Source organism: Frankliniella occidentalis, unplaced genomic scaffold (assembly GCF_000697945.3).
Source record: "Frankliniella occidentalis isolate FOCC.00 unplaced genomic scaffold, Focc_3.1 Scaffold28, whole genome shotgun sequence".
NCBI classification, from domain to species: domain Eukaryota; kingdom Metazoa; phylum Arthropoda; class Insecta; order Thysanoptera; family Thripidae; genus Frankliniella; species Frankliniella occidentalis.
Window position 1 is genome coordinate 995849 of NW_026267158.1, and position 8667 is coordinate 1004515.

An 8667-nucleotide genomic window follows, 5' to 3' on the forward strand; every position below is an offset into this window, starting at 1 on the left:
TGGTGACTGCTGTTGTTGATGAATATTTGCAGCCGGAGTTAAATGGCATAATTCCAAAGAGTGATTAGCATCCCATTGGAATTGGCATCAACACATTTCGAAGAAAGTTGCTCACTGGTTTCAAAGGGTTTTCTGGCATCTTGAACTGAAAGCGTATTGTGTTGAATATGGCAAAACTTTACTGAGTTTTTTTTATCCTTTTCCCTTCTTATTCAAAAGTGCTTGCCTAAAAGTATTTAAACAAAAAAGAAACGTGGTGTGTTTCTGGTGTCTGTGTATGCCTCTTTTGAACATCAGTGTCATAATTATAATGTATTGCTTGCATGATTTTTTTTTTCTTTTGAGAAAAAAATGTACTGGTTTTATCATTAATATATCAGTGTGTGTTGTGGCTTTATTTTATAAGCCAATCCTATTTATTTAAGCAACTTTCAGTATTTTGAAAAATGTACCTCTTTTTATAAAATCAGTTACGTTTTATCGCAATATTAGTAGCTCTAGTTTGATTACACAGCATAACATTTCATGCTGGCGTTTTTTTCCAACTAGTCATGCCAATTTTTCATGTCTCATTCCGTACTAAGTGAGTTGGTTCCTATCTGTAGTCCCCCTGCATTGTTTTAATGTTTTGTTGTGATCTTTCTTATGTGATGCATTGTATTTATTATTTATGCTGTGGAAAGTTTTAGTTTCCATGTAGCACTAGGTCTAATTTATTTTGTGTGGGTGGCCTGAAACCTTTGTGAATGATTTGAGTTGAAGAATGACAAGTAATTGATCTTTTATGGAATGTTCTCATTTAAATTGGCTGACTGAAGTGAAGTTATATCATACATTCAGTAAACTTAAGCATTTAAAACTGCAGAAACAATTTATACACTGGCAGAGTTCTTTAAAATTCATTTCCTGTGCATCTATTATTTTTTTAAAATACACTTTTGTGACAATATGAGTGTTCAAATGATATGATGAAAAGACAATTATACAATGAAGCATAAAACTTAAAAGGTTTGCTAATTATCCTCCTATGTCCTCATGGTCAACACGAAGACTGCTTAACAAGATTAACTTGATATAATTATCAAGCCAAACTCTCATACTATTGAGGCGACAATCCATCTAGAAAGACAAAAAAATACAGATAAAAAGTATACGTTCTCGGATTTTTTGAACACAAAGAGTTTTTGTTACCTGATAAGTGAGATATTCAGCATCCAGAGGCACCCCACATATATCAGGCAGTGGACTGACAAGGCATGAGCCAAAGAGAGATGTAAATGCAACTTCATACATCCAAACAACCAAGACAACGTCAGCCCACGTAGCTTCAACCCTTAGTGAGATTCTAGCCAAAGCTTCTGCCATAGCTGCCCTGAGAATAGTAAAACCAGTAACAGGTTTTGTGCGTCTAGTTTTCAACTCACTTGTAAGGAACACGCAGTGATCATATTGTGGTCACGCAACAGTGAACTAAATCAACTCCTGTGATACTTTTAACCTGAGGCTTACATAGTTTGGGTTATTGTAAAAAAGTGTAATCTTTATCACTATTGACTCACATTGTACCTACAGCTGTCACTGGTAAACAATTTGGGCGGACCCTCCTGCTGGCTACAAAATAATCCCGAATGAGACGAGATGCTTCATCTGTTAAAGCAACAGGTTGGGCATTTACTAAGGTCAGAAACTGTGGGACAGAAAGGAACGACTTTGCCAAAGTTGATAGGTTTAAATAAAGTGGAGCCAAAACTCAAACTAACGCCCGTGTTACCTCTTTCATATCGCTGTCCAAAACGACACTTGACATTTGTTCCCTTCTAGCTTTGATCAAAAGATGTTCGCAGATATCGAAAGCTTCCTCCTCAGACCCAGTCTCAGCGAGAACCGGCGCACCTAACGTACTGTAGTACGAGCAAAATAAAATAAAGCTCTGGAGACAACACGGCAATTACCATAGCAAGGTTCGAGAAATATGCTAACTTGAGCAACGTGCGCAGTGTGAGGAGGTCCGAAGGCTTGCTCGTGGTCGGCGGGCTCCAGTACGCCCAGACGGCACACTGCAGGGGCACGCTGGGTCCCGCCCCGGGCAGCTGCGCACCGGCCAGGTCGCGGCACTCCAGCACTGCTTTGCCGCTCTCCAGAGCTAGCGGGGCGCCAGACAGAGGACCACAACGTGAGGGGTAGGCACGGTGCTCCACGGAGCAGCGCTGCGGGACTGCCTATCCCGCGCTCCGCGGGCGCCGAGCCGCTGGCCGCTGGCCGTTATGGGCGCGCGCCGAGGGCGGGTGCGAGAGCGCGCGAGGCAGGGTCCCGCCCGTCAAGGTAAGGTGTCCCCACAATGAACGTTTCACGAGGCCACGCTAATGGTAGCGCCTACCACCTGCTGGGTAGGCCAACCCGCGAAACAGCCGTGTGAAGATGACGGCCCACCCTGAGAGCGCCCAAGTGTCGGGGCTCCAGGTGCGAGAACTCTCCTGATGCCGAATGTTCCCTCGGGTGGAGTTCATTGTGGGGAACCGCACGCAACGGCAGGGTACCACCGGCAAAATGGCAATGCTTTCGCCGCACCGGAACCCCAATAATGACGGGGGAGGAGGAAGGGAGTCGTACCTGCAGTGATGGCGCTCGCGGAGCTGCGGTTCCACTTGTCCCAGGAGCCGACGAAGCAGATGCCGCCCCGCGCCAGCACCAGAGGCCCCGCAGAGAGCCACGCCCCCGCGGGGCCCGCGCGCCCGCGCGACGCCTGCTGCTGCCGCGGGAGGGCGGGTGCGGCCGGCAGCCGGGTGAGGTCCGCAGCGCTGGTGATGCACACGGCGCGGTCCGCGAGGCGCGCTCCGCGGGCCAGCAGCACCTGTCCGGCCGGGTCCCTGCCCACGGCCAGCAGCGGCACCGGCGGGTGGTCCAGGCCCTGGGACGCGAGGCTCAGCAGGATGCCCAGCTTGAGGTGCAGGAAGGTGTGCGCCGGGTACCTGTCGCCGCCCACCTGGGAGGCCAGGGTGACAGCGAAGGCCCACGGCGACTCGGTGTCGGCGCTCGCCTCCACCCACACGCCCTGGATGGAGCCCGGCAGCGGGTCGGAGCGCAACCCGCGCGCCACGCGGCGCAGCGCGCCGTCCACCCAAGGGCGGACACCCCACGCCTCAGCAGGGCCAGCTAGCTGCGACCCAAGCCCGTGGTCAGGACCAGTTCAGAAGAACACCCGGCATGCCCATGCACATGGACTCACCCCGCTCGAGAGCACGACGACGTCGTAGCGCTGTCCCAACTGCAGGGTCTCTGGCAGGGCCAAGTCGTCTGGCAGGAGCAGAAAACGAACGTAATACGGACATGTGGGCACCACCTCCCCGACCAAAGGCACTGTACTTACCGCAGAACCTGACCAGGGTCGGGTGGCTGAGGTTGGGCCGGCCCTCCTGCGCCTCGGCCGCCTGCAGCGCGTCGGGCCGCACTAGCAGCGCCTCGACCTGGTCCCCGACGTCGCGCCCCCGCGGCGCCTCGTCGGCGTCGCCGGCGCAGAATCGGCACCGGCGCCGCGACGCCTTAGGACCCCAGACGCGCACCCCCGCCGCGCCGGGGCAACTGAGAACGGGGCACCGGAACACGGCACTGCGCCTGCGCATTTCAAGAAAAAATCTCAATCAAGAATCGAATCTTGAAAGCAGATGATACAAATTTATAAAGAGGGCTATGTTCTTATTTCCTCTCATGCAACACTCAGCCAGCCAGCCACGCCAGCCAGTCACTCGGACACCATTCCCCCAGCGCACAAAAAAGGTGATTTCTGGTTTTGCTTTTAGTTCTCTTTCCTGCTTATCGAGAGTTTAAGCTACCTTAAAGTTACTTAATATATTCTTAATATTTATTAAGTATACAAGGTATCATCTGCTAAAAACAGAAGTATTGGTGTACCCTTGGATTTTCAGGCGAGTGCCCTTCTAGAGTGATTCGACGCCGGTGGCCTGACGGCGGCAGGGGGACACTCACGTGTACTTGGTCGGGGTGGTGACGGCTACGGCCACGCCCTGGAGCAGCAGTAGACGTCTGTCGGTGGGCGCTGGGATCTTCGTGCCGTCCGTCCGTAGGCTTCGCTCGGCGGGCAAGGAACTCACCCGTAGCGCCACCTGTTCGACAAGAAAAGGGTTTCATGTGTGAGCGCAGGAAACACTTGAAAAAACAAAAAACAAAACAAAAAAAAAAAACATCTTTCCTTAGCACCGGGCGGAAGCCACCGGGAACTGAGTTACCGTAATGACGTACCTGTACTTGGTCTAGCGTGAGGGCGGGGAGGGGGCAGAGTGTTGTCAGGGCGCAGTGAACCACGTCCCTGACCAGCTCCTGCACCAGGCGCGGCTTCTCCAGGACTAAGGACCCCATTTCACCTGCAACTCACGGTATGAAGCATAACGTAGGGTCCTATAGTCTAAACCTAACCTGCGCTCTCGGTTAGGCCGGCCTATGGCCTATGGCCATACCTAGCCAAAAAGAAAAAAGGTGGAGAATAGTATGAGACTTGCAATGAAGTACTCACATGATATCTCGGCTAATTCCGCAACATCCAGAGGTATTGGAAAGATGAAGGGCGGTGTGGCTTCACTTCTTTTGCCCTCGGTATACTCTTCAAGGCTATCTTTGAATTTGAAGCCTGCCTGCTCCAGACTTGCTAAAGTTCCGTTGGCGTCCATGTGTCTTACGATAGTTCTTCTCACCTCTTGTTCAAAAGGAGGATCCAAATATTCCTCCATATTTATCAATGTCGTTTTGGTTTAAAATATAAAGCAACAGATTTCTGAACTACTTTAAATGTGGTTGCCAGTTCTCATTCCTTCTCACCTTGTTTTCCCTCTTTCCACTCGTTTTTGCGCAAGTGCTCTGAAAAACCCGCCTTTAAATGTTGCCAACACAAAAAATATACTGGTGTTGTTCATGTATTTTTCATGGTTTCTGATTTAAGATTTAAAAAAAAACTAAACGATTTACACGATATCTAGTATGGAAAAATGTAGCGGGATGGAAATAGAATCAGAATATTTGTCCCATTTGTTTGTTCGTGCTGGCAGGGTGGTAATCCCGGACTTACACGAGCGCGGGTTTTCTACTAAAGATTTGTTATTTGTTGTTGTTGTGTGGAGGTTATGTAGTATACGTATAGTACAGTGATATTTACATTTTAACTCTGCTGAGTGGGAAGAATTATGGAGACGGATTCCTTTTACTCTGACCCCAGATACGAGTATGAGCCGGTTTCTTTCTTAAAATGTCACTCTAAAATAAAGGGGGATAAAAATGACCGGCACTCTAAGGTATTGTACTTCACTTTCACTGTTGCTCAGTTAATTAAATTATAATAATAATCAATGTTGAATTGCATTTTTACATTTTACCTTTTTTATGATTTTCAGGTGTGGATGTGTGCTTTTGAGCCCCATCCTGATTTCCCTGAGAAGACCACAGATGTCATTGCGACCTGTGGATCCAACAGTGTTTGTGTCATCAATGTCAAAACCCAAAACGTTGTTGCAAAGCATTATTCTAAACAAGCTAAAGAAGACTTTTATTCGCTATCATGGTCCTCCATTTTCATTAAGGATGACTTAAATAAAACGAAGAAAAAGGGGAACGTTTTGGCAGTGGCTGGACTAAATTGTGTACTACACATACTTTATCCGTCAAGACAAGTTTGTTGTTTAGAACAAAAGTTCAAGAAATCATCTTCTGTTTCTATCAGCTCAGTTCAGTTTCATCCCTTGTCCACATCTATTTTATGTGGTACGTGTCATTTTATACAGTGTGTCAGACCATGATAAACTTGTGAGGACTCATACAAGCCTTCTTATATTTTCAGGTGCGTTTAGCAGTGGAGAGGTTTACATATGGGATCTAGGAGAGCTCTCGCTCCCTAATTATGACATGAAGCTCTCACATCTGCACACACTCAGTCTTCAGAGTGAAATTTTTAATATGTCATTCTCTCGACATTGTGTGTGTCTTCTAGCAGCCACTGATAATGGTGTTGCAGCTTGGTCCCTTGAATTAAAGGATGTAAATGATGCCAAATGCAAGTAAGTTGTTAAAAGATTTCAACACATCGTATTTCCTGCATTTTTAGTGTAGTGTTAAGACTGTTGTTTTGTGTTGCGTCAAACTTAATCTCTTTTGTAGAATCAAGGCATGGAAATTCAACTTCCCCACAATGTCTGGGACTCACCATTCACACGATGGGCAGTTGGTAGATTCAGTTGAACCAATTAAAAATGGAAAAATAGTTGCCTCTAAATGTGCTCTTTATGGCAGTATCTATCTTTGGGATTTAGAGGAAGCTATAGATCACTGTGGGGACAGAGGTCATACTAAGGTTCAACCTGCTCATATCCTAGACTACAGCAAGACTGACAACTATTTCATGAGTTTGGGCAGTTCTTTATGTAAGTATTACTCTTACTTAAATTTAAAAAAATACTATATGTTATGTTAATATTGAATATTGTTTGCCTGCAGTATCTGGTCTGCTTGCTTGTGGTGATGATTTGGGTAACATTTGGCTGTACGACTTGAAGGAAGTATTTTCCCAATCTCTGAAGAAACAAGAACAATCGGCTGTTATTCCATGGCCAGATGTTGATGACAAAAGTTCCCAGTGGATGGTAGAGCTCAATGAAGTTGTCATCAACAAAGTAGTGGTAAGCTATAATGGATCATATATAGTAGCTGTGACTAACACAAACCTCATATGTGTTTGGAAGAAAGAACGTGCTTGAGTATACGTATGTATCTCAGGCCTTGGCTATGCCTAAATCTTTAAAATTGTGAGTTTTAAATGCTATGATCTGCATTTGTTGATTGTCTGTTTTTGATTTGTTTTATGTTTTTTTATGTTACCACTGCATGTGTGGTATATTTCTGTCTGAATACCCTTATTACCAATTATGATGATGAAAGTTTTAATCATGAACTTTACAATTTGCCCATATTTATATTTTCAATCTTGTACCACCCCACTGTATCAAAAAAAATAAAAATATAAACAGATTAAATGCTACACATCATGATTTATTAAGTAAAGCAATCCAATGCCATACTCAATTGAAGTTCTTATTGATATTGAAACAGACATTTTACAATTTGATATATAACTATAATTCCCTCGGTTTTAGTTCTTCCTTGGGCGGTGGCGCCTTTCTTGCAACACAGATAGGCCTGAAAACATTTCAAAAAGAAAAAAAAAAATGTTCAACACAGTTCATAGATGACCCTGAATTTAGCTTAAAGAAAGGACGAGATATTTTATGTACTTACCAGACAATTAAGGGCACAACAACAAAAGATATCATGGAATATTTAAATGCTGACTGTTTCCTCTTGAGACCAAATGCAGTTATAAGATATGTAGCTAGAGCGCATTCAATCCCTAACTCATATGCTGAACCATTACAATCATTTCTTTGAAATGATTCAGCTACAGGCTGAAAGATAGAAGAAACAATCAAAAAGTTTATACAAAACAGTCGTAATCTATCAAAATCTATCAAAGAAATAACATTATGGTGGGTGAATTCATAGCTTCATAAAGGGAGATTTACAATGTCAACGCTGTAACGCTAGCCTGAATGAACGCTAGAGAAGTGGTCAGAACAGGGTGAAGGAGGAGTGGAAGGGGATCTTACGAATGCTGCTTTAACGCTAGCGGTAGAGCTACGCTTGCTGCGATGCTGTCGTAAATCCACCTGAATGCATTTGCTGTAAACCACTACCCTACTGTGTTTTTATTTATGTGACATGAAAGCAATTGGAGGCAAGATAAAATTAGAGAGCAGGTGGTTAAAATAAGAATGAAAGTTACTATTGTGAGGAAAAATGATATACAATAAAACATTGAAGTAAGGAAGTAGCCTACTATACTATAGAGTATGTTTAACCAACAATCATTAAAAGTATTGTACGATTTTAGTCCTTTGTATAACACGCTCTGATTCATTGGTAACATTTTTCATTGCAAAGTCATTTTTTTAGAGAAAACTGTAACTAAAAACCCCCAGAACTTAAGTTTTTCCTATAGTTCTGTCAACACTCAGGAAGTACCGAGGAAAAATTTATCAATGGAAATTGATAAATTGGTCCATTAGGAATGAGGGTTTACTATTGTAGATATCTTAACCTTGTTTGGTTACATAGTCTCAAACAAAATTGAATATGACACTCACCCGTATCAGAGATTTAAACCAATTTTCACTTGAACCACTACTTTCAACAGTCTCGGGAGTCCCAGTCATGTTCTTTTACTGTTATGATGAACATTTATACATCAAGTAAGAAGTACCGAAAACAATTCGGTTTACAAGTTTTGGGCTGCTAGATGCCGCAATGTCGTCTGCTTTTTAGAAGAACCAATCCCCGGCTAGGATGAAGCGCGCCAAATTTTAAACCTCACTTCGTTTTCTCAAGTAATATCATCGCATCAAAATTTATGACTCTTAAACTATGCAGTATTTTCGATTAAATGCGAACTCCGACTAAAATCTTGTACAAATGTATCAAAAAACCATAGGTTTATTCTCCACTCGATGATTCTTTCCTATATAATTCTCATACACCGTCCATACTCTAATCAAGAAGAGAAAAACTGCTAAAGTTGCGGGAGATTTCAAAAAAGGAGCAGAATGCCTAAATTTG

General features: G+C 44.3%; 3 protein-coding genes across 7 annotated transcripts in view; 2 read left to right on the forward strand and 1 right to left on the reverse strand.

Annotated features, from left to right (window-relative positions):
- LOC113202846 (phosphopentomutase) overlaps positions 1-1007 on the forward strand; it is a 4749-nt gene extending 3742 nt beyond the window's left edge. For both annotated transcript variants that reach the window (XM_026417285.2, XM_026417287.2), the window contains exon 12: positions 1-1007. In XM_026417285.2, the coding sequence (XP_026273070.1) occupies positions 1-68 (68 nt within the window). In that variant the 3' untranslated portion in view covers positions 69-1007.
- LOC113202858 (minichromosome maintenance domain-containing protein 2) lies at positions 971-4979 on the reverse strand. Of its 2 annotated transcripts, XM_052265584.1 has the most exons (11): positions 4529-4978; positions 4258-4379; positions 3985-4121; positions 3368-3612; positions 3227-3294; positions 2611-3157; positions 1981-2143; positions 1772-1901; positions 1560-1687; positions 1192-1372; positions 971-1119 (listed from the first exon to the last, which is right to left on the reverse strand). In XM_052265584.1, exons 1-11 carry the CDS (start codon positions 4740-4742, stop codon positions 1018-1020), a joined length of 2037 nt encoding a protein of 678 aa, XP_052121544.1. In that variant the 5' UTR covers positions 4743-4978; the 3' UTR covers positions 971-1017. The 2 variants fall into 2 exon arrangements, with proteins under 2 accessions (XP_052121544.1, XP_052121545.1); XM_052265585.1 differs by lacking the exon at positions 971-1119 and having other exon boundaries at positions 1202-1367; positions 4529-4979.
- On the forward strand, positions 4244-7036 carry LOC113202882 (leucine-rich repeat and WD repeat-containing protein 1-like). 3 transcript variants are annotated; one of them, XM_052265588.1, is made up of 6 exons: positions 4244-4391; positions 5225-5300; positions 5400-5766; positions 5843-6059; positions 6160-6422; positions 6496-7036. In XM_052265588.1, the coding sequence occupies exons 3-6, from the start codon at positions 5406-5408 to the stop codon at positions 6753-6755; spliced, it is 1101 nt and encodes a 366-aa protein (XP_052121548.1). In that variant the 5' UTR covers positions 4244-4391; positions 5225-5300; positions 5400-5405; the 3' UTR covers positions 6756-7036. The 3 variants fall into 3 exon arrangements, with proteins under 3 accessions (XP_052121548.1, XP_052121549.1, XP_026273112.1); XM_052265589.1 differs by lacking the exon at positions 5225-5300 and having other exon boundaries at positions 4252-4391; XM_026417327.2 differs by lacking the exon at positions 4244-4391 and having other exon boundaries at positions 5089-5300.
- Positions 7037-8667: the final 1631 nt, after the last annotated feature.

Excerpts from the sequence above, each read along its gene's own strand:
- LOC113202858 (XM_052265584.1), bottom strand. The coding sequence starts at position 4,742 with ATGGAGGAATATTTGGATCCTCCTTTTGAACAAGAGGTGAGAAGAACT. Across the intron at positions 1,902-1,980 it reads ACACTGCGCACGTTGCTCAA|TACGTTAGGTGCGCCGGTTC; the intron begins GTTAGCATATTT and ends CTCGTACTACAG. Across the intron at positions 1,120-1,191 it reads CTGAATATCTCACTTATCAG|ATGGATTGTCGCCTCAATAG; the intron begins GTAACAAAAACT and ends TTGTCTTTCTAG.
- LOC113202882 (XM_026417327.2), top strand. The coding sequence starts at position 5,193 with ATGGAGACGGATTCCTTTTACTCTGACCCCAGATACGAGTATGAGCCG. Across the intron at positions 5,767-5,842 it reads GTCCACATCTATTTTATGTG|GTGCGTTTAGCAGTGGAGAG; the intron begins GTACGTGTCATT and ends TTATATTTTCAG. Across the intron at positions 6,060-6,159 it reads GTAAATGATGCCAAATGCAA|AATCAAGGCATGGAAATTCA; the intron begins GTAAGTTGTTAA and ends TCTCTTTTGTAG.